Source organism: Poecilia latipinna, unplaced genomic scaffold, assembly GCF_001443285.1.
Source record: "Poecilia latipinna isolate Pla-1442-1.1 unplaced genomic scaffold, P_latipinna-1.0 Scaffold1188, whole genome shotgun sequence".
Taxonomy (NCBI): Eukaryota; Metazoa; Chordata; class Actinopteri; order Cyprinodontiformes; family Poeciliidae; genus Poecilia; species Poecilia latipinna.
Genome location: NW_015113804.1, coordinates 402,826 through 426,626, shown reverse-complemented (window position 1 = coordinate 426,626; position 23,801 = coordinate 402,826). Strand labels below are relative to the sequence as shown.

The window sequence follows — 23,801 nt, the reverse complement described above, 5'->3', positions numbered from 1 at the left end:
GTCCCCCAGCTGGCAGTTCAACCCAACCCCGGCCAGAACTCAACAAAACCACATCATCATCATCGGTGTGAAAAGGGATCTTGCAGCGACATCTACTGGCGAGGTGGCATTCAAGCAACGTGAGGTTCATGGAGTGTCGGGAATGCCATTACTGCTTGAAATTTCAGGAAATTTTGATTGCACATTTAGCGTGTATAAAATGGTTGCTATAGCAACGAAGGTAGACTGCAAATAGGCTGTCATTTTTTCTTTAATTAAAGAAGGAGATAAAAAATCAACGTTTAATCAATTTAAAATATATACTTTTTTATAAATGCAATATTTCAGTTGGTCATTTCCTTCAAACGTAACATTTACAGTCAACATCTTTTGACTTGAATGGTAATTTATGGATTTTATATGGAGGCATAATTTTACTCTTTACAGACATGGAAAACCAATGACATCATGTCTAAATCACTATTTCATCATTCATGGAAATACAAAAAATGAAAAATAAATAAATCAAAAATTACCTTAGTTGAGCAATTGTTGAACAAAACTGATATACTCCTGGAATACTCTAAATTTCTCCAGAAATTCTAATTACATGCCTCAGCTAAAGAACATATTGTTGTTGATGCCATTGAAATCTGACAAATACAATCAGTTTTTACACTACAAGGGTCTCCTGAAGACAAACGCCTGTATGACTTTTCCATTCAGGCATTTTTCCTGCATTGCATAAAATTGACTTTCAGAACTACACATTAACACCCCTAGTGTTTATTTCACCAGTTAAATTAAGTGTTAAACTGGTTTCCGACATCCATCTTTCATTTGTGCAATGTTGCCGAAACTAAAAACACACTGTCAAAGAGTGAGGCAGGCAAACTCCATGCATTGGTTTCTTTAAACATTATTATTATTATTATTATTATTATTATTATTATTATTATCAATATTATCATTATTATTGTTATTTATATATATTTTTTTATTTTAATATTTTTTAAATCAGGAAACCCAATGAAAATCAATAAACCTTTTTCTAATGTAATTTGCAGCAAGATATTTCATGAGAATTAAAAGGAGACATCATATTGTTGCAATTTTTATTCACTTCATTTGTTCTCTGTTAAATCCAGAATATAATCAATATTCAACACATTGTTTTATATGTTCACAACAGAGCCCTTCACTCTTCACACAGCATGTTTACTGACTATTGCTAAAGTTTCTAAATCTTTCAGTGTTGAAACTTTATTTTTAATAAAAAGGACAGTTTAACTAGCAATATCTGTGGCAGTGCTACAAACTGGACACTGTTGATCACTTTACGTCTTTCTCCTACTACTGAAAATGGCATTAAATACATTTTTATAAGTTTTTTTTTCTTTTTTACTTTTTTTTTCCTCACTGAGTCTATACCAAAAAAGGGTTAGACATCAGAAAGTTTTATTCGTGATAAAATATTCAGATGAATACACCTGATGTTTGCATTCAGAGAACTGACCAACACTAATTAATTAAACTCTTAATTATTCTTGGTAAAGTTCACATAAAGGGATGATTTGCATTGAACTCTGTCTTAAAAGCTGTCACATCTTAAGAAAAAATAATTATCTACGAGGTGTACGTGAATGCAACATTTGTTATGCATGCATATTTTTGGAGATTGAGGAACAGAGATTAAATCAAATAAACATGCACTGGTGAGACCAGGAAATAAGAAGTTATATGTAAAACCACTCGTGGTTTATTTTTATTTTTTTTGGTAGAATATAAACTATATAAGGCAATTAGGTAATGTTTAACGAAACCGAGACATAAACTCGCATATTCACGCCCCCAAAACCTTTAAAAATCCCCTCAGTGGTGTAGCTGCCGTGGCACCGCCAGCTTCCACAGCGTGTAGGTGGCAACTGGCTTCACTTCATCAGGATTTGGACTTCAACCAGGGTTCACTACAACTTTAAGACGCAAATTACTTGTTTTTCCTTCTCTGCAGGAAATCACATGGAGGTGCTCTTGTGCTCACATGACACCCAGAGCTATGGCAGGAGAGATCAATGAAGGTAACGTGTGAAAACATTTTTTGACTCTCTCTTGAGTCAGTGATTTCCATGAGACTTTATGTGACTTTTCTCGGTGTATTTGCGAAACTCGCGCGTCAAAACGCAAGGCTCTTACAACACGCTGAGATCGCGATTTGATCTCACCTCATGAGAAGTTTTCAGTGACCGATCGGAAGCAAGTTGTTCCATCTCAAAAGCTCTCATTCATGTCCTCAATTATCCCCCCGCAAACTATTGATGCTCCTTTCTTGAACCATGACCAGAAAGATCAGGACAAGTCGTTGTTTTTTCCCCTCCTTCCTGAAATCCGGTCAGGTGTGTCTTGAAAGATTTACTCAAAATGTCACATAGGGCATTCTTCTTTTTTAATCTCTTTAAATATTTGCAACTTATTAATTCTCTCAATTTAAGTCCATCCTTGTCATTTTAAAATGGAGCAAATAAAAGTTCTAGTCGCATAAAAGAAAAGACAAAGTCATATGATGTGTCACTATCCCTTTCAAAATGAAAGTTTGTCTTTTATTGATGTCATGTTATGCAAAGTAACCTCCTGGGTGTTGTGCAGTTAATGGAATATTTCTAATTTTGAGGAGGATGTGATGCTATGTAGGTGTTGTTCCCCTTTTAGGTTCAGTTCCTGCCTATTACAGAGAAGTGTATGAGGCCATCTGCTGCAGGACAGATGAGAGAGTGCAGGCTGACGTTTTTAAGCGCCTCCTGGAAAGGACCGGTCTCTCCAAGGCGGCTCTCAGCCAGGTGAGGAGTTCCTCAAGATGCTGAGAAGGCAGAAAGCTTAAGTATCTTTTGTTGGAAATTAAAGATGAAATATTTAGTAGGGATGTAGCTGGATGAATTCCCTGGAGGCGCCATTCACCTTTTTCTGACCTTTTGTAGCATATCATTTGCTTTGTGCCTTGTGAGAGCTTTGTGCACACAGGAATGCAAACCACAGTTAAAGTTGGATCTCAGACTGAAAAATGTTGACCTTCTCTTTTGTATTGTCTCTGTCTATCTTTTTTTTTTCCAGATTGCTGAGCATATTGACTGTACAGATGGATTCCTCACTAAGCTCACCCTCTACAAAGCGCTAGCTTTAATTGCTCTAGCCCAGCAAGGGAAAAAACCAAGTCCCAAACTATTCATACATGGTAAGTGACTGTGTTGCAGTGACAGCAGAAAAGTAAAGGGTTTTTGCTTAATGAGTAGCTTGGTGTCCAAAGATGGCCTCAGAAATGCATCATCTGTTCACGTGCAAGGTACAAATGTCACTCTTTTATTAGCTCTCTTGGAAGTTTTTCTCGATACTTTTACCAGTAGCATAAATTCAGCAGCAACTTTACTGCAAGTTAGCAAGTAATGTGTGTTTGGGAATGTTTTAGAAAAGCCTTTTAGATGCACATTTATTATGCTCCATTATTACTTCTTATACGGGATAAAACCGCAACATGTGCTGGGAGTCTGTGGTTACAGTGGCTTACAAAAGTAATTATATCTCTTTTTAACTTTTGTATTTTACAACCTGGATCTTTGATGTACTTTATATGAGTGAACAACAAGGCATGTTTATTGAAAAGTGGATGAAAATGTCTTGCGCAGAAATGTTTGCACAGTCTTCTTCACAAATAGCCCAGGCTAGGGGGAGAGTATCTGCAAACATACATTTTCAAGTATTGTCGAATATATTTTCAATGGATTTAAAGGCCTTCACAGAACAGCTTTATTTAGACAATGCACAGATGTACTCGATGTACAAATCCAGTGTCTTCTGAAAGTAAATGCCTTTGCATGACAGACTAAATATGGAGACATTAAAGGTTATAAATGTATATATATTTTGCAGTTTGCTCTATTTTTAAGTGTTGTGTTTTCCCTCCCTCTTTGTGGGATGATGATAGAGGGATATTTTATGGTTTTCCTAAAGGTAACTATTATGCAGACTTGACTTAGATCCATCTGCAAGCTTTAGTGTTGAATCCAGTTTTGTTATTTCAGGTGTGGGCAGCATGGCAACTTGCTTCATGCCACTTCCTGTTCTGCGCCAGGACTCTCTTTGAGTTTGCCTCAGTAAATTAAATTTTATGCACAGCTGTCTTGGAATGTCCTGGGAGGAATCATAAAAGGTTGCATGAATTACTGTCAAGAGCACTTCTATAGAGACAAACTGGGGAGAAAAAAAAAAAAAAAAAAAAGGTTGCTCAGGAAATTAAAAAAAAAGGCATTCTGAACGGTTTTGAAATTCCGGTCACTCCTAAAGTATTGATTCAATCACGGAGAACAAATGTTAGCTCTGAAATGTGTGATTTACAGAGTTGCCAAAACCCCAACTCGGAGAGCCGAGGGAACTGAGCGCTCTGAGGATGCAGCCGGCTCAAGACGACGTGCTCACCATTTCGCAGACATTTGAACAGCTTCTCACCAAAGATACAGTCCATGTGGAGCTGATTCCGGAGAAAAAGGGCCTGTTCCTCAAGCATGTGGAGTACCAGGTCACCAGCCAGGCAAGGAAATTCATATCTGCAACATGCTACAGTATCATGTTGAAATTACTCCACTATTTTATTTTTTATCAAGTAGTTTGGACAAATCCACATCAGAACAGACAAAATCAATTGTGCTCTTACCCATTTTGTAATTCAGTTTCATCGTTTTTACTTTTTAGCGTTATAAAATGTCAGTATACAGGCGGTACAGTGATTTCGACGTCTTCCACGAAGTTTTGCTGCAGAAATTTGCCTACAGAGTGGTTCCGGCACTGCCACCCAAACGGATGCTGAAGGGAGGTAGGTTTCTGTGCAGACTGCACTGTTGGGTCTCTGTTTGTTTTGTTTATTTACCAGATTTGTGTTCTGCGTCAAAATGTCATAAAGTTTTGATTTGTTTTGAGATAATTTAGGTTGAAGTTCTAGCTTTTAAAAATCTTTTTTTTTTCTAATAGACAAAGACTTGTAAGGATTTTTTTTCTAGTCATTTGGTTCTTCAAAGCTTTTGCGTAACAGAGACATAAACCAGTGATGCATAAATTTAGCTTCTTTCACTTCCTGAAGACTTGAAGCTTTAGTGATAATTATGTGTTATTCAAAAATGATTCATGGTGTTTAGCCACGGTTTTACAAAAAAAATAGATTCTTTGAATGTATCATTCTGATAACTTTATCTCTGCTCCTCTTTTGATTCTGACACATGGAGCTTTTGTTGTTCAGATTTGTGAAACTTGTTGAATATTTCTGTTCATTTAAACAGAAATATTTGCTGACAAATTTTAAATGATTTGACAAATCGGCACAAATTTTATGTGGTTGTGCTGTGTACTTATGTAAGGTTGTTTGTGTTACCTTATGTCCCATCAGTCTGTTTGTATGGAGAGCATTTCATATCCAACAGGAGGAAGGGAAGGGATTAGTAACAGATTAATCCAAATGTATACTTCTGTTATCACTTATTCTCCCTGCCCCCTCATTTTCATGTGCACAAGTGCTTCTAAAAGACTAATAAGAGGCATCATTTCTGTTTTGATGATTTAACTACAATGGGTTTAATAATCTCTTGAGATTAATTCTTAAGCGAGTGCTTGGATCTATGCTAGTTCTAGCTGTGATGTTGCTTTCGAAGACAGCTTCTGTAATTTCCCTCAGTGTTGATATGACTCACTGTATGCCCCCTGATTACTGCCCCAGCTGCCTCCCCGGGGATTTTTCTTCGATGGTTCTCTTCTACACAAAACCATTTTTATCTTTTTTTTTTTTTAAAGACTTAAAAGGTCAGGGATAATGATATCTCTAGCAACTCTTCTTTGTGTGTGGCCATGACAAAGAAGAACTGTAAGACTGAGTTTTGGTCTAAGATTTTTGGTCTTAAGTGACCATTTTCTAGCCAACACTATATGTTCTGAGATCTAAGAAACTACAGGGGGAATATTTTGCATTTAGATCAGCCTTATGGGATTACGAGCACTTGACCCTCGAGTTAAACTATTCTAGTCATGTTGCCTTTGCACACTTCTAAAGTAAACCTCCAGATATTATTTTTTTTTTCTTTCTTTTATTCACAGTCCTAACTTCTATGTCCGAGCGCGAGTTCATTGAAGGGAGAAGACGAGCTCTGAGCAGATTTATTAACCTGGTGGCTCGCCACCCCCTCTTCTCCGAGGATGAGCTGGTCAAGACCTTTCTCACCTACAGTGGCTCTGTATGTTTCCAAGCATTTTCTTGCACAATAAGCACTATCTTCACGGGAGCAAAGCACATCCTGTTTGATTCACACTTTGTCCTTTTCCACTCACCCACTCGTCACCCTGCTTCACAAACAGGATGTCCAGACCAAGCTGCGTGACACTTGCAAGAAAACGGGTGACGAGTTTATGACCAACAGGATTGCAACCCAAGCTAAGGTTTGTCATGGATATGGTGACTTCTGGCGCACTTTTTCCTATGCTCTTACTTTCATTTACAACCTGTGAACACAATGGAGGAGATTTTGTCGGACCTGTTTTGCAGGAGTATCTCCCAGCAGACGTTCAGGCTCAGTTCTCAACGAGCAGAGAGCTGATTAAAAATATCCACAACAGCTTCCAGAGGCTGCGGGACAGAGCTGAAAAAATGGCCGAGCGCTCAATGGAGAATTCAACTGATCTGGTCCAGTTTGGTCGAGAGCTCAGGTATTTTTTATTATGAAGGATATACAGTTAATCATCCTGTAGGATTTACGGCTTTTGCAGAAGGATTCAATCCAGAGTAGCCCGGATCCTGCAATATTTTATTCTTTTCTTATATTAATGTTTTCGCCAGTGCTCTGGGCTCAGATGCGTCACCTCTTCCTTCCCTGGCCTCCTCCCAAAGCAGCTGGGGAACCCTGCGTCAGTCTTTGAAAAGCCTGTCGGAGGAGTTTGCAGTTTTATCTGACAAAGCCGCTCAGCAGGTACAACCTTGAGTGCATGCCCGCTGTGTTTTTCCCCAAACTAAAACTTGGTGATAAATGTTGTTCTCTTCATGTCTCCAGGGCAGACGGGAGCAGGACGACGTTGTGGAAAAACTGAACTTCTTCCTAGATTTGCTGCAGTCATACAGAGTGAGCAAGCTTGACTTTCGTTTCTTTTGTGCTGAGACAGGAATGTGGTATGTCTAGACTGTGAAAAATTATTTTAATCCATGATAATGTAGATGTAAGTAAGGGCATTCAGGAGTTGGTTACCATAATGCCACGAGGGAAAGCTACCAGCAACGATGCTAATAAAGAAATCATTGGTGTATCAATCTTTAGAAAATAGGCTTAAGACCCTCCAAAACTAAACTGTTCTACAGTAACAAACATTTGCATGTTGAAAGCATTGCAGACAATTACCACTGAAGTAACTAGGTTGTTAATATTACCATTTGGACATGCAGGAAGCCTCTCAACAGTTAAATCTCATTTAGCTCCTTCCAAAAAATGTAACGGTGTTTCATTGTTTGGAGAGAACACTTGAACTTTAACTTCCTGTAAAATGAGACGTGTCCTTATCTGGTAACACTTTATTTGAAGGGAGTTGAATAAGAGTTGAATAAGACTGACATGACACTGTCATAAACATGACATAACACCTGTCATGAACATGAATAAGCCTTCATGAATATTTATGATTGTTGTCATAAAGCGTCATTCGGTAAATTATGACACTTTTAATACAAAGTTGACATTATTCAAAATGTCTTTGTTATGACAACTTGACATTAACCAAGAAATCATTACTGTTATAAATTTGTTATAAAAGTATTACTGATTGCACTTTAAAAATTAGGTAACTTTATGTTATTAAAGGTAAAGTTACCTAATTACTTAAAGGTAAAGTTACCTAATTACTAATTACCAAATTACTCCACTGAATGGTGCTTCCACTGTGGATATGATGCTCTTTTTTTAATGCACTAATATTTTTTTTTGTTCTAAGCAATTTGGAATTGCAGCTCAAAAATGCATTTTTTTTTAACCAAACTTTAACACATTATTTCTTAAGGTTTAGAAGATGTTAGCAAAGCTAGGATATTTTCTGTAGAAGTCTTATGTCTTGCAACACAATTTAGTTCAGAAATATGGAGAACCAGAACTTGTTGGAAATGCCTCCAGTTTTTACCATTGCTGTTGCCTTAATATCTACCTTCAGTCTAGTCTTCTTTTTAATCTAATTAATTTTGGAGAGTTTCTGGAATATCTCAGTTGTTTAATTGTCTCACATTTATGTCCAATTGTTTTTATCTAGTTCTGCAGAATGATTTGTTTGCCTCTCCTGACTGACACATTTGTCAACTTCGAATCATCTTTTCCTGCCTCTGTGAATTGCGACTTTTACTAAAAGATGCAAATGTCAAAAATCCCAGAACGATAACTTCATCTCATGTTCAGCTGCACTTAAATACAGGTGTTAACTCAAGAGGACCGATTGCAGAAGTTGAATAGTAATTTTTAAGTATTTGTTCAAAGGTGCGCACAGTTATGCAACATGGTTATTTTTATTGTATTACTCAACTCCCATACATGTTTGTCAGTTGCATTGTGCAAGCTAAATGCCATGATAAAGGTGAAAAAAGTTTGAAAATTATTTCCCATTATCTCCTCCTAAAATCTTTAGCAGCCCACAGTATGTTATTATTATTATTTTTTTTAAGTTTCTCCTTTTTAAGAACAGAACTTTTATTTCTGGGAATGCTTTTCAACTACATGGATTTATAAAATTGCAGCTCTTGTTTGTCAAAGTACTTTAAGTTATCCATACTTTTGTCCCAATGCTTCTCCTGTCACTCATCTGTTACATAATGTCGTGGTGAAGTGCATCACCCCGCCACTTTCAGTCAATCAGTAAGAACTGCTGCCTGTTTTTTTTTTTCTTTCTTTCTTTTTTCCCTCTAGGATCTCTGCGAGCGTCATGAAAAGGGCGTGCTTCACGAGCACCAAAAAGCGCTGCACAAGTACAGCATGATGAAAAGGCAGATGATGAGTGCCACTGTTCAGTCCAAAGAGCAGGCTTCTGTAGAGCAGCTGGAGTCGCGAATCGTTCAGGTGATTGTTCTTTCAGTTTCATTTTGTTTGCCTAATTATAAAACTTTCTTTGCAAAAGCTGCTTTATCTGAGTCGTGACATAAGCTATTAAAATGGCAGTGAAAGCACTGTCATGGTGAAAGGTGACCTTGTCATACATTCAATGGTGCTGTTGGGAAGCAAAGCTGGGATTCAGAGCTGGGGCAGGCTGCTGTGATGTGGACTTCAGTCCTTTTAACTCCTAACACCCTTTTTCATGCACAAAAACACTCTCACTCAGACTGGATAATCCTCAAAACGTATAGAGTCTCCTCTTTAAACCCTTTGAACACATTTAATTTAATGTGGTAAATCACAGACTCATTTGCAGACTAAAAACAAAATTTCAGACACTGGTACAAAGCTGAGTCTGTGTTAAGAAGGTAATTAACTTTTTTTATACTTTCATTTTCTTGGTGTTTTTTTTTAATCTTCTGAATGCAGCCAATGTGCTTAGTCCATGTTTGCCATTTAAACACATTTTTCAGTTCATTTCCTTAAACAAATTGCACTTTAGGGGAAACAAACATGTAATTTGGACATACAAAACTGTTCCCTATATTTTGGCATTTCTTGACTTATCAAATGCTCTAGCATTTTATTTAGTTAATTTATTTCAGTAGTGATAGAAGTGCTTTCTTTTTTTAAGGTTTGAGGCTCATGGCCTTAACATTTCTTATGTTTCTTAGAAACATTACATCTTGGCCAACAGATTTTGGATTCTATATCAAAAACTGTGATACCATGGTTATGAAAGCAGGTATTTATACTTTTGACTGTGTGGAATGGAGAGGTGCAATGTTCTACTCAAAAATGGACTCGGCCTCTAAAGCGTGTCTGCAGAAGGAACGGTGCTTTAAAATGTCCTGGTAGATTGTCTCTGATACATCTGTGTGTGGTGGCTCCTAAGTCCAAATCCTGTGAAATGTCCCAAACTCTTGACTGGGTTTTGCTCCAGAATCCTTTCCAGGCACAGCTGCTATAATCCCTGCTACTACCCGTTTTTTCCTTCCACTCAACTTTTCATTAACAGAGCACTCTGAAAATGGCCAGCTTCTTTACTAATTAACTTTGCGCTGTATTGTTTTTGTCTAAGATTGCCTGCTGAACAACTGTCAAGTCAGCTGACTTTGTGATTTCTGCAGGCCATAACATTCCTACGTTACAAATCCTGTTTTATTGGACTCCTGGTGGGTTTCAGGAGCTCCATTTTTGCATGTAATTGCCCTTTTTACTTAGCTTCACCTGTCAAATATGATTATTTTTTTTGTCTTGAAATATGTTAAAAAGAGAACATTTCAGTATTTTTAGAAGTACCAATCCTACCGTACTGCCAAAATGACATTGAGCATCGAGAATATCCTTTCCTAACAACTGTTGTGTAATGGAAAAACTTTAGGAAAAGGTAAGGCTATTTACACAGCACCAATATTACATTAGGGGATTCAAAGTGCTTAACAGGAAATGAAAAAGCAAAATGAAAGATAAAAAAAGTTTAAGTCTTTAATTCTAAACAAGGGAAGAAGTTGCAAAAAGTAATATATTCAGTCAAATAAAAGTAAAAAAGGCAAGCATTTCACAAGCAAAGTAAAAGTCCAGACACTGTGCATTCCAAGATTAATCGTCTGGGGGACGCGTCTTATGAAAGAAAGTTCTTTCATAACAAAAAGATAATAGGTTCCTCTTGTTTGCATTTTCTTTTCATCATCATTTGACATTAATAATCAGTTTTCTATTTTGGCACAATTCTTTTTAATAGCAAGAAAGTGCCATCCAGACCATGGAGCTCCGCAACTATTTCTCCCTGTTCTGCCTTCATCAAGAGACACAGCTTATCTTCACCTACCTTCCAATCACCGCCAACATTCTTGGGGCTTTCGTTAACTCCCAGGTCCAAGGACACAGAGAGGTAAGGCTGTATGGAAATGGGTTTTCCTCCAGCTCGCCTTGATGTCGACTCAGCACCTCTTCAGTGGGAATGTCCAATATAGTTTTAGATTGGCTCCTAAAGTCTGACAAAAGAGCTAATACTGAAGGATGGATTAGAGCTACCGTATATTTCCCATAAAAAAGTGCATATCACATACAGCATGTCCACCTTTTCTGTTTTTTTAAAAAAGGTATCCTTTTTCATTTTTATATATGTGTATATAGTCTGTCTTTTTTTTTTTTATACTTAAGTCCGGTGGAATTTTTGGATTAGGGTTTTTTCAGACCTGAAGTTTTTTATCATTTGGTTATGGAACTGTATACCAAAAATATTCATTTTACATAAAGACAAACTTGTTTTCTTTTTTCTGTTTTGCTGATCAGATGGGTGATGTGTGGAATGAAGTCCAACCTAAGCTCGGGTGTCTCTTTGGCAGTAATAACGGACTGAAGCCTCCAATCTGAAAAAGCATTGCAAAGCAGAAGATAAACACTCCTACAGATGAAGATCGCCAACTGGAAAATGAAAAGCTCCGTGAGCTTAATGCCTGAAAATGTTTTAGGCACAACTCTTCTCATTTCCATTCAGTAAGATGGTTTCTACTGTCTGCTGTGATTAACCCCATGCAAATTTGTGTTCTGTGATGTTTTCATTTCAGAATCAGCTTTTACAGATGTAAGCACAGTAACAAGGTGTTATTATAAATGGGATCTAAAATGGTTAACACTCACTCATTCTGATACAAAATGATCTTTTTACAGCTTTTCAGAAGTTGGACACTAACATGCTGACACTGAGATTTCAGTCTTTCTGGATGTTTTTTTTTTTAGATCCATCAATTACATTCATTTTTAAGATGAAAATGGGATACTTATTGCTGTACAAATGCTATGTACCTGCAATGTTTATATTCTCAACAATTCTGTTTTTTTTTGTGTGTGTGTGTGTTCTGTTTGTGTTTGGACATGTGACTAGAAACAGGAACATATTTTAAACAACTTCTTCAGGTAAATAAAGGACTCTCCAAATAAACCAAAGGATACTTTATAAATACTTAACTGAAAATTAGTCAATATGTATCTGGAAACAGCAAAGGTTGCAGGCACTCTAAAAGCAGTTTTGCAAGTAACGTTTGCTAATTTTCTTTGACAATTCAGCTCAACATATTGAAACATGAAACCAGGCTTATTCTAATTCATTCACAACATGCCTTTAATTTTTGACTACTGTAATGGGTCTTTAATCCTCTAACTTTAGGTTGTCACTGTATTTGATTCAATTTTGAACTCGGTTTTCTTTTGCAAGCCCTATATTATCATAAGATTATATGTATCAAAAGATTTTATATTTTTAATAAACAAATTGAAAGGAGAATTGACGATCACGATTAATGAATCTGGGTGTAAAAAAAGAGAATTATACACTAGAAATGCCTGTTAATCACACCAGTAATAATGGGATGCACAAGTATGAAACCCTAGTGGATGTAGGGTTAAAGTTAACTTACTTTTTCAAACATGTTTCTGTCGACTGGATGTAATGTTAACATTCTGGAGTGACTCCGAGTTAAATATGTGGATGGACCTCAAAATAACCTCCAACAAACATGTGGCTGAATGTAAGTTATTTTAAACCTATATTTGCCAGGACTGTGAATATATTGTATACATACACACATTTGTTTTCAGGACCAAGTTTAACAACCAACAATATTAAACCCAGTACAAAACTCAAACAAAACTCAATATTTTGTATTAAAAGCAAACTATATATTGTACTGAATACATATTGCTGAATTTTGTTAGTTCAGAAATAAACTTGCTTTCAACATGCTGCTGCTGCTTTGATTAACTTGCTGATATTTCTCAAGAAAACATCCAATGAGACGGGTTACAGAAAAAAATGTTTAATCCCACTTGTTACAGTTGAAAAGCGTGTACAGTAAATGCTTCCTCTTCCTATCAAAATGATCATCTCATTCCTTTCACTAAATGAACAGTGGACACCATCAGTTACCTTCAGTAATAATTGTCAAAATTTAAACGCCTTATTTTCCTCCTCATGGTCCCACACATAAAACACTACAAGGTTTGACATCAAAGCTCCTGAACCTCCTCCAGTTTGTGACTGAGAATCACGTCCTCACCCTGGAACTTGAAGTATCCCACAAATTTCTTCTTCTGTAGCAACAAAGGGAACCACAAGACATCATCGGCCCACATCTGACCGAAAGGGATTTTGTCACAGTCAAACCACTGAGGCCTCATTTCTATAAAACACAAGACATGAAAAAATTAATCAAACCCGAACAACTCAAATGTGTTCTTCAGATACATGCTGATTAATGTACAGATGGCTGAACAAAACTCAAGCAAAAGATAAAAAAAAAATAAACACCTCATACAACTGTAAAGTATGGTGATGTCTTGCAGTCACTGAGAAGACGACAAAGTCATTTTTACACTTAAGTATTCTAGAGTCAAATTTGTAACTATCTGACAAATCAAGCTTCTTCTAAATTGGACCATGCAACAGCAAATCTACAACAGAGTGGGTGAAAAAAAGAAAAGAATCAAGGTGTTGCAATGACCCACCTAATGTTCTGACCTCAACCAGATTGAAATGCTGTAGTAGGAGCAATGGTCAAACTTAATGAAGTGGTGTAATACCATATACAGATAGGTGGGCAAGAATACTTCCACAACAATCGTGAGGAAATGTATTCAAGTTGCTTAAGATGGTTCTTCAAGCTGTTGAAAGATGGGATGTACCACAGTTGACTTAAATTTGGCAATGACCAAGTTATTTTATTATCAAAACAAACGCCTGTGAATTATTTAAATCCTCAAATAGCTTTCAATACCCATTTGCTTTTTCTAAAATAATAATAAATAAAAAAAAATCATGCACTTCTTTTTTTTTTAATTAGTCATACTTGAAATGTTCTTTTCTCCTTCAATTTCTGGACTTTGAGTTCGATTACCCTCCAGACTTTTTACTTAAAGTGTTACGTCTGATTACATCAGGAGTTATGCTTCTCTGTATCTTTGTATGTTTGGTCTCCACATAGTTGACCTTGACTTATTTCTTACACAGCAAACAGAACTGCCAAGTATTTAATCTTGCTACAATCCCCTCTTTCCTCTTAAAGGTGCATTGACACATTTTAATGCTTCCTTCCTTCCCCCCTCTGGTGAGCATCTTTAATTCAATCACTGTTCTTGTAGGGAACTGTAAAGAGTGTGGTATCAGATTGAATGGTTTGTTTAATTTTTTGAAAATATTCTGTGCTACGTTACCTGTTTGCATTGATTTTTTTTTTTTTTTACGTTTTCTCAAAATGTTTGGTTTTTAACTAGTTTTCAGATTAGTCTTAATATATTAACACAACTATTTCCCCCATGAATCATACAAGCAAAACACAGGTAGTTAACTCATCAAGGGATGAACCTGGATTGTGCCTGCGTAACATTAGCAAGCTTGGAATGCCTACTTGAATCTTCACTAACTTTTTGTGACTACTTTAAACTTTGAAGGGTCATAAAAGACTCAAATCCAGACCTCAACATGCCTCTCAACCTTACAAGCATGTAGAAATTGTGATTGAGACTATGAGTTAGTAATAACATTAAAAGGAAGTCACATTTAAAAGGAACTGAAACCAAACTGGGAACATTTGGTTTTTCTTACCTCTATTACTTGGAATGGTGTTCAAAAAGGTTATTCCCCCAGTCTTTTATGAACTTCTACTTTTTTAAAGGAATCTGCTTTGGTTTCTTTAGAGAAAGTCTTACCCTCTGATTCTGTTGGTTCACCTTTATATCTGTCAGCTCTGAAGACGTGGACGTCAAGAATCTCTGTTTCTCCAACAAATTCAAATTTGATATTTCCAATTTTGTCCAGAACGTCCACTGTGAGGCCACTTTCTTCCAGAAGTTCCCTAAAGGGAAGAATAAAAAAAAAAAAAAAAAAAAGATTGGTTGTATTTGTGCAAGTGCACTTTCATATTGAGACTAAAACAGCCTAAAGTTTTAGTAGAACACATGGGAATACGAGGGGAGGCTATATGCATGAAACCTAAAAGACTGATCAAGAAATTCAGAAACTCCACTATTATTTTATATGATATCACTTTATCTGGATGTCCTGATTTCCACCAGTTGAAGAAACCAAAACATTTATGAAATCTTCTTATGTTATTTATGAATAATATTTCAGCCATGGTAGACATGGCCTTGACAGCCATGTCTACCGTGGCTGACAGTCTCAGAGCAGTTAATATAGCTGCGGTGCATCAAGTTAAGGTCACCTGTCCAGCACTGTATTGTGCAAAGTTGAACATGCCAAAATGATGTGACTCATTTCTACAGAACACCCCATACTGTCTCTTGTCTTGAATGCCTGCATCCCGGATTTCCCACAGACATATCCCAGGATTCAAAACTGTCGAGCTGACCTGCATTGTTATTGCAATGGCACTGGCTTTGATGATAGGTTTAATTTAGCTGCCACTCATCGCTATGGATAAAAAAAAAAATAGTTTGATCCACAAAGCTATTGCTCCAGGATTAGATAGTTCTTCTCTAGCGGTGTGCAATATAGGTTGAGTGTATGGCTTTATTGTACTGCAACGATAAATGAGACGATGTTCTTTTGTGGATATATATATTTATTTTTTTGTCAATCTGTTCAGTGCAGTACTTTAGAGTTCAAGGAGTATGACGTATCCCGCATGCATTTACAAGCACATTTCAAGGCCAGGTTTTAAATGCTTTGTGTAAATGACCAACAATTATTCCTATAAATAGTCCACATTTCGTGTCAAGTACAACATCTCTATTTTTGAGAAACGGGAGCCTAGTGACAGCCATCTAAAAATTCATTCTCTTTTAAATGCTAAATATACCCTACTCTGTCAAACTAAAAGTCAAGCACACAATTTTGCTATTTTACTGGGTCCATTTTGATAAATTACATCCAATGTGTTTTAAAATGTGCTACTTCTCTTTGATGACAACTACTGCCACTTTTTCTTGAATGTGCACAGCTTGATTCCAGAGGCGGTTTTCAAATTTAACTTTGTGAAGCTTTGGGAGCCAACTGTGGCCCAAACAAAAACTTATATAAATGCGACAGGGAGACTTGCATTTTCCATTTCAAAAGCACTGAGAACAGATGCTCGACAACACAGAAGTGAAATATATTTGCATATTATGAATAATGTAACTATTAAACACCCCTGCACACAAAGCAGTTTTCTCTGTTTGTTTGGAGACAGTTTTGGAGTGGGCCTAAATGCCTTCAGGGCTTTGCTCCTTCACTTCTGGAATAATAATATATTGTTCCGACTAAAACGTTTATTCTTTTTATTTATCCTAGCAAAACATTCGCAATTCTTTTTTCTGTCTCAACAGCTTACTCCCACTCCCTTTGTTTTTAAATGTAAATATACTGAATGTGTGATCCCAAAAATGTAAAACAGAGTTGTGCTTTGCAAGCACACCAAAATTATGCCTCCCCTTTAAAAATTTTAAAGACTGTCCATTTTACTCAATCCCATCAGGGAGCCGTAGATTGCCATCCACCCTGAGCCTGGTTCTGAAGGAGTTTGCTCATTGAAAGGGAGATGTTCCTCTCTACTGAGGCTTTGTGCTTCATCAAAAATTGAAGCAATTTGTTGGTTTTTCAAGATGGACTTTTTTTTTTTTATTACTGGATTGTCTGAATCTGACTGGATCAACTTGGACTTGAAATCTGTTAACTCTATTTTACACCTGTAATAAAAATACTTTTGGACAAATATTGAACAGCTGTCTGCTTATTAATTTAGATGCAATAATTTAGATTAGATCCTATGCTTTAACACAAACCACAACATTAACCTTAAATTAAATAAATATTTTTTCTTATAATACCTTCTAGCTGCTTCCTCGATGGTTTCTCCAGGTTGAACTTTGCCTCCAAATCCGTTCCACTTGCCAGCACCAAAGCCTCTCTTCTTCATGCCCAGCAACACTCTACCTGGCTGGATCACCAGGACCAGAGTGAGCAGCTTGGAGGTCAACATCTTAACCTGAGAGGAAGAAAGAACTTTCTGAGCAACAGAAAAAAACAAACAAACAACAACAACAACAACAAAAACAAAACAAACAAAAAACAAAACACAATGAGCAATAAGCAACAGTGGCTGCAATATGGGGTGCTAACCAATGTTATCATTAAATATTGCAGAATAAGATCAGATCGAACTAGTACCTTTTATTCAAGAAAACAGTCCACCTCACGAAAGACTCCCGCGTGGAGAATGCAGATATCGTCACATGATAACAAGATTTGTATACAAAAGGATCGGTCTGACTAAACTCAGATTCAACGCATGTGGCCCATCGTTTGGTTGTGGGGTCTGTTTGTAAGTGTTACTTTGAAACATGTCCGACTAGAAAAATGAGGAATTTTTTTTTTCCCGTTTACTTATTTCAGAAACTTGATGCTGCCATATTTTGCTAAGCAGTTGTCCTAACACCCAAAATTCACTGTCTTATTTCATGTTTTGATATTTTAATAGATTGTAATAATAACAGAACCAATAAGAACTAAAATACAAATTAAAATAAATTTAATTTATAAACAAATCATGAGGACACATTTTCCACCAATAAATCAATTCTCAGTGGAACACTTTGTTTTACAGACAATTTACAAAGCCTAATGTCAAATTGTTAGGTACAATAGAAGCCATACACTTGATATTTATTCTGTGATGAAATAGCATTTATTCAGTGAATGGCAGGTATCCTAACAAGTGGTACTTCGTCCAAACAGTGAGTTTATTTTTAAAAGTAAGATGTTTATTTATTTATTCATCAAATGTTACTTTTTTGAGAATGCAATCCATAATATGTAGATATTCACCATGTACATTAAGGTCTTTGATAATAAACGCACACAATTAAAATATGAAAATTAAATGAACGTAAATTTAATGCACGGGATGAATTTGCGTAAACATAGGAACTAATGTTTTCTCGTTCTGTTTCAAAAATAAAGGGGACCCAAATAGGTAGCACACGTTGAGAACTCTGTTTCACGCAAGCGCAGTTGATGAAATAGGAATAGATATAGTAGAATAAGCCAAATGTGGATATTTTCTGTTCAGAGGAGATGTTTTCACTGCTCGCTGAGTGTAACGAAGAAGCTGAAGGGGAAAACTGCAACAGAGCAGCGCTGGGTGCTGCGGCAGCTGAAAGATCCGTATGTCAAAGCTTCACACGCTCAAAACTTTCGATGCAGAAGCGCCTTCAAACTCTTGGAAATAGACGACAAGTTCCGTCTACTACAGCCCGGATACAGCGTGGTGGACTGCGGTGCTGCACCTGGAGCATGGAGCCAAGTGGCTGTGCAAAGGATCAACTCTGCTGGGACAGGTAGACATGACAGGTTTCATTCACATGGGTTCAGCTACCACATCAAATCTCTAATTGTCATTAAAAAACGAAATCTCCACGCATCATTAAACTAACTCTTAGATTCAATTGATTAGTTAGTTTATCTTTCTAATTTTATGTCATTAGAAGAGCCACATTGCATTCTTGACTGAGAACATTAAAGGTAGAACTAAGCCACAGTACAGAATATAATAAAAATATTACTACAATTATGTAATGCTTTGTCATGCTTTTTACATGCATAGCAGTTTGGAGCTTTTTCAGCTGTTTTTTGTTTATAACTGCTAATAATTTAGCTTATCACAAAATAACATTGCCTTTTATGCCAGTCTATACTGCTGTAACATAGAACACAACAAATGTTTTTTTTTTGTTTTTTTTTTAATGCATTGCCAAGATCAAATTTAGCACGTTCTGTGGGTCCCGTCATGACATCTCTGGGCTTTTGGAGACTAGTTTTAGCATCTTGAACTTTCAAGGTGGACTTGCCTGGAGAGCCAGACCTGTGCATGTTGGCATGTCTAATAAGGTTACATAAAATGTTTGCTATAGTACACAAATATCTTATTCTTTTGTGTTACTGTACTTTAAAAAAAAAAAAAAACAAGACAGAAGAAAAATGTGAAAGATTCAAAATTAAAATCAGCAAGCCAGCTAACAAAAAATACCAGAAATTGGTATTGACGTGTAGAATCATAATCAATGCATTAGTAACTCCAAAAGATTTAGCAATAAATACATATTAGTCAGTGGATAAATATCAAATCCTCTTGAGAATAATGTTCTGCCACATGAGCCAGAAAAAAAGGGTTATTGTCTTATAGTAAACTGTCACATTTATTATGCAGGCCTGAGTGTTTCATTGTTTTGGAACCCGTAATTAATCCGAACATTAATCAATATCCTTAGTTATCCTTGTCACATTGAGGTTATTGCTGTCTAATGATGCTGCTGTAAATGAAGATGGATATTATAAGTTTGTCCTACATCATCACCCACCAAACATGTAACTTTGTCCAAAGAAAAAAAAAGGCAGATGTGTTAATGATTGTGATGGATTGCACAGATAAAGCATGTTTAAAGTCTAAAAGATTAGTTTAAATCTCATTAATCAGTAAATCTTTGGTTTGGAAAAAGGGAAATTTAAGTTAATTTGTCACTTTATTTATTTGAAATATGCGTAACTTGGAAAAACATTAGTGCGGTATTCCTATGTTAACATCAAGTTCGTCTTTGAAAAATGTATAAGAATCAGAGACAACTAAAGGGATATCAAAGATGACAAGGGAGCCAACTATTTCTTCTGCTTTTTGTTTTTGGTGTTATTTTTTTTAATCGCTCAGTTTGCCACAGGCTGTTGTTTGTGTGAACAGATAAGACATGTAGAAGGGAGATGAACTGTTCCGGTGGCTGTCGTTTTAGATCAAGGCTCGCCACGTGGAACAGTCATCGGCATCGACCTGCTCAACATACCACCCCTGGACGGGGCCCACTTCCTCTCCAATCACGATGTCACCGACCCCGCCACGCACGACAAGCTGCAGGAGCTCCTCCCCCGGGGCCGAGCTCATGTCATCCTGAGCGACATGGCGCCCAACGCCAGCGGCTTCAGAGACATGGACCAAGAGAAACTGATCACCATGTGTTTGTCTCTGATAGACTTGGCTGAGAAGATTCTGCTGCCTGGAGGCTCTCTGCTCTGCAAATACTGGGACGGGGTTCTTTCCCATCACCTCCAGGAGAAACTCTCATCTGTGTTCAGCAGTGTTCGGACCATAAAGCCAGACGCCAGCAGAAAGGATTCAGCTGAGAGATATTTCCTTGCTAGAATGTACAGGAAGCCCGTGAAGTGATATTTGTTGTCCTTTATTTAACTCATGACTGGCACATTTGCTGAAGTGCTTCTCTGTGTCTCTGATCAGTGAGCTGTTTGAACATGAAGAGCTTTACTTAGTGGCTGTTATCAAAAGATGGCAGTGTTGAGACATCAGTGAGGCTTGCTGCTCTGGGCACAAATGCAAGCATATTAAAGACCGTAATGTGCTTCCGTTCCCTGCAAACCTAACGCAGTAGCAGCACTTAATCAGTAAAATGAAAACCTATGCAAGAATCAGTGAGATTACTCAAGAGCATTTTTCTTATTATTGCCCCCAGTAGCTGTTCCAGAGTCTCTCTTTACTGTTTGCTTTGATGCAGAAAGTCGTTTAGCTCGGATGTTTATTGTAAGATTCTGCACTTCCAGCCATGTTCAGCTGTTCTGTTGCAAAGAGCTCACGAAGGGAAAAACTAATTTCTAAGTGTCATGTACTATGTGACTAATGGAAAGTAGAATGACAGTAAAGATTGCATGCATATGTGTGTTGTACACCTTTGCTGTCTTGACAGGAGAAACATCCAGATCCAAGTTGTTGAATTATCCTTAAATTTTACCTCAGTGACTGCCAAAACACTTCAGAAAATAGTCCAAGTTTACTTTTATTTTCCTCCCCACATAAATGATTAATGAACAGAAGATGTGATAAAATAATGACAAGTTTGTTTATGCAATTAAAGTTGAACACCTGGATAATAGTTTCTGCTGTTATATGACTATTTTTTGCATTATTTTTTTTTTCATTTGGCATTAATAGCTCTCCACGTTTTATTTATGTGAATAATTTATTTACCATTTAATAAATGCCTATCCTAGTTGCATAAAGAAAAGGCAACTTCAACAACAATTATTGAAGTTCCTTAAAGTCCTGTGTGACTGCTGCACAGTCCAAAGTCTGAGCAGCTGTCCACCAGGAAATTTAAGATGCTTCTGCTGACGAGCTTTATGGAAATGCTGTTTTTATTTCTAGAAGGACTTGGCACCTGCCCACACTGCCCAAGGTGCCAGTTAATGAGCATGTATTGCAGTGCTTGATTGACCAATACCCTCTCCCGAGAATCTATGGGGTTTTGTCAAGAGGGGAATGAATGATACCTGAGCCAACAATGCAGTTGAGATGAAGGTCACTATTAAAGCAACCTGGGCTTCTTTAACACATCAGCAGAGCTGTAGGCATATCTCCTCCATGCCATGCTGCATTGGTGCAATAATTCATGCAAAGGAACCCCAAACAGCTACTAGGCTTTCATTGTTGCATAACAAACCATGAACCCATCTGGCTGTGGTCTGTGTTGTGGTCCACACGCAGGCTGTCCAAATACACTTAATACTGTAATACAAAAAAAATATTGTGAATCCTCAAATTGTTATTATCAACATTAGATTTTGCTGATCAACATATTTCTCAGATTAGGATCATCTGGTGCCTCTAAGCATCCGCGTCGATGGCGTTTTTGGAACATTGCAGCTGGTCGTTGTTCCTTTTGTGTTTCTACCTCAGAAGAGAATCAAAGGTCAAATGTTGCTTTTGAAAAACAATTTTGCAGTGAAAAATCTATTTATTAGGAGCTAAAAGATCATTCAAAAACAACAACTTCTAAATGGCTTTGTTAAGCACTCTCCTAGTTTGTTTCATTTTCTAAATGAATTCTTGTCTCTTGGTTTAATTGGCACATTTTCATTCCTCAGAAAAAACAAACTTGTTCCAATTAGTCATAAATGATCATTTTAAGTGAAATCAGATTATCCCTAAATAGATTTTTAACGCTGATAATTCAGTAAAAAAATGAAAAAGAAAAGCCCAATCAAGATCACATTTGCATTTATGCCACAAAGGAAGACCAGAATAGGCTGCTATTTGGCCTTTGTGTCTCCGGAGTGATGAGCAATACAGTACTGACTGAAACATTCATGCCTCTCGGCAAAATTAACTGCACAGAAGGGGGACTGACCTCTAAAGATGATTGTTTGGAATGAAAGGGAGCAGTCATGCCTGTTGATGAAGCTGATATAGTGAAAGATGTGAGCAGATGACCAATTTTATTTCTCATTACTTGTTGATTATTCTGCCCTGCGTTATTCAGATTCAAATTATTTCAGAATTACTGTGGGATCTGTGTAAATTCCATCAGAGCTGAGCGACTCGCTCTCGCGACGAATGATTATTCGCTCACAGGTTAATTCATTCTTTTCTGGCCAGATGGAGGTACAGATGTAAGAATTAGCAAATGAAGAGAGGAAATCAGGTGTAGAGAAACAAATGGTAAATTTAGATGTCAAGCTGAGAGAACTTTTTGAATTGCCCTGGTCTTTTGTGTCTTAAATTCTAACTCATGCAGTTGCATATTTGAACGAAAACATTAAATATCATAAAGATATTTGAAGTTTTAGTGGAATTTTTTGTTACAAGCGTGATAATAGAATCACAATGACAGAATTTCCTTGTATAAAACAGTCTGTGATGGAGGAATTTTCTTCTCTTTTCATACAGGTTGAATAACAAAGTTTTCAAAAGGCTGAGGTCTTAAAAGAGTAATTCACACCTTCCAGATTGCTGCGGTGCCGAAGCCGAGCATGTGAGTTTTACTTTTTAAAAGCCGCTGAATGTTTTGAAATCTGAGATGATTTTTTTCACCATCGTCAAGCTTTTATTAAAATCTGCCTGCCGGACAGGAGCCTGGAAGAGCTCATTGTGCAAAGATGGAAGCTGCATTCAATAAAACACTGAGTGCATTTGGCCAAAGAATGTTTCCTTTTAGAATCTTTGCTCCATCTCAAACAACACAGAACATGCATTATCTCAAGCAATTGACAGGAAATTAAAGAAATGGCATTATCATTTTCCACCATTGTGTCATCCATTCCCTTTGGCTGACCTGAATTGCCAGAATGTATTTCTTGTCTGGCAACATTAATCATTTCTCTCAGCCTCCGAATGTTTGACGACAGAGCCAAACAAACATTTATAGATAAAAACTTTGGACTGCTACTATGATGGCAGTGAAAAAGAATGTTCGACTTTTGTTCAGCAAAATGGTTCCTAGAAAACTAAAAGACTCATGTTTGTTGCTGCCACAGTACTTCAAGGAATCCTCCATGGTGTAATAGAAGAAAATCACATTTTTGGCCAGCTTGCAAATACAGGGACTAAAACCTTCGGAATGCTTTCGCATCAATTCTAAAATGATCAGACTGTAGCAAAAATGAATTTGAGCTGATGTTAGACATCTTGAAGGTAGAAATGTCCAGTTGTAAATCCTATCAGAACTGCAGCAAATTCAGAAAATATTCTTCCTTTTTTTGTTCCTTTAACTTTAAACATATGATCTTACAATGTCCTCCTAATTGTTGATAAAATATCTCTTCCAATTCTTCTCAAGCGTTTACATCAGGGATGTCAAACTCAATTTCACCGAGGGCCACTCCAGCATATTGGCCACCCTCAACGG

The 23,801-nt window shown here is 36.9% G+C and overlaps 3 protein-coding genes across 6 annotated transcripts; 2 read left to right on the top strand and 1 right to left on the bottom strand.

The window, feature by feature from the left end:
- Window positions 1-27: 27 nt before the first annotated feature.
- On the top strand, window positions 28-12,405 carry snx8a (sorting nexin 8a). Of its 3 annotated transcripts, none has more exons than XM_015053623.1 (14): window positions 28-119; window positions 1,991-2,057; window positions 2,686-2,813; window positions 3,085-3,205; window positions 4,365-4,555; window positions 4,717-4,837; window positions 6,106-6,242; window positions 6,364-6,444; window positions 6,551-6,711; window positions 6,842-6,971; window positions 7,053-7,121; window positions 8,937-9,086; window positions 10,864-11,013; window positions 11,418-12,071. In XM_015053623.1, the coding sequence occupies exons 2-14, from the start codon at window positions 2,021-2,023 to the stop codon at window positions 11,496-11,498; spliced, it is 1,557 nt and encodes a 518-aa protein (XP_014909109.1). In that variant the 5' UTR covers window positions 28-119; window positions 1,991-2,020; the 3' UTR covers window positions 11,499-12,071. The 3 variants fall into 3 exon arrangements, with proteins under 3 accessions (XP_014909109.1, XP_014909107.1, XP_014909106.1); XM_015053621.1 differs by lacking the exon at window positions 28-119 and adding an exon at window positions 1,671-1,893 and having other exon boundaries at window positions 11,418-12,405; XM_015053620.1 differs by lacking the exon at window positions 28-119 and having other exon boundaries at window positions 1,900-2,057; window positions 11,418-12,405.
- A 519-nt stretch (window positions 12,406-12,924) lies between these two features.
- nudt1 (nudix (nucleoside diphosphate linked moiety X)-type motif 1) lies at window positions 12,925-17,454 on the bottom strand. 2 transcript variants are annotated; one of them, XM_015053625.1, is made up of 4 exons: window positions 17,290-17,454; window positions 16,950-17,128; window positions 14,829-14,974; window positions 12,925-13,303 (listed from the first exon to the last, which is right to left on the bottom strand). In XM_015053625.1, exons 2-4 carry the CDS (start codon window positions 17,099-17,101, stop codon window positions 13,131-13,133), a joined length of 471 nt encoding a protein of 156 aa, XP_014909111.1. In that variant the 5' UTR covers window positions 17,102-17,128; window positions 17,290-17,454; the 3' UTR covers window positions 12,925-13,130. The 2 variants fall into 2 exon arrangements, with proteins under 2 accessions (XP_014909111.1, XP_014909110.1); XM_015053624.1 differs by having other exon boundaries at window positions 16,950-17,107.
- Window positions 17,455-18,053: 599 nt separating this feature from the next.
- On the top strand, window positions 18,054-21,051 carry mrm2 (mitochondrial rRNA methyltransferase 2). The gene is made up of 2 exons (XM_015053614.1): window positions 18,054-18,458; window positions 19,902-21,051. Exons 1-2 carry the CDS (start codon window positions 18,170-18,172, stop codon window positions 20,330-20,332), a joined length of 720 nt encoding a protein of 239 aa, XP_014909100.1. The 5' UTR covers window positions 18,054-18,169; the 3' UTR covers window positions 20,333-21,051.
- The last annotated feature ends 2,750 nt before the right edge of the window (window positions 21,052-23,801 follow it).

What these genes read in the sequence shown, in the direction of transcription:
- nudt1 (XM_015053625.1), bottom strand. Translation starts at nt 17,101, where the DNA reads ATGTTGACCTCCAAGCTGCTCACTCTGGTCCTGGTGATCCAGCCAGGT. An exon ending in ATCGAGGAAGCAGCTAGAAG is followed by an intron (nt 14,975 to 16,949) that starts GTATTATAAGAA and finishes TCTTCCCTTTAG; the next exon opens with GGAACTTCTGGAAGAAAGTG. An exon ending in TGAACCAACAGAATCAGAGG is followed by an intron (nt 13,304 to 14,828) that starts GTAAGACTTTCT and finishes TGTGTTTTATAG; the next exon opens with AAATGAGGCCTCAGTGGTTT.
- snx8a (XM_015053621.1), top strand. Translation starts at nt 2,021, where the DNA reads ATGACACCCAGAGCTATGGCAGGAGAGATCAATGAAG. An exon ending in GGCAGGAGAGATCAATGAAG is followed by an intron (nt 2,058 to 2,685) that starts GTAACGTGTGAA and finishes TTCCCCTTTTAG; the next exon opens with GTTCAGTTCCTGCCTATTAC. An exon ending in TGGAGTCGCGAATCGTTCAG is followed by an intron (nt 9,087 to 10,863) that starts GTGATTGTTCTT and finishes TCTTTTTAATAG; the next exon opens with CAAGAAAGTGCCATCCAGAC.
- mrm2 (XM_015053614.1), top strand. Translation starts at nt 18,170, where the DNA reads ATGTGGATATTTTCTGTTCAGAGGAGATGTTTTCACTGCTCGCTGAGT. An exon ending in GATCAACTCTGCTGGGACAG is followed by an intron (nt 18,459 to 19,901) that starts GTAGACATGACA and finishes CTGTCGTTTTAG; the next exon opens with ATCAAGGCTCGCCACGTGGA.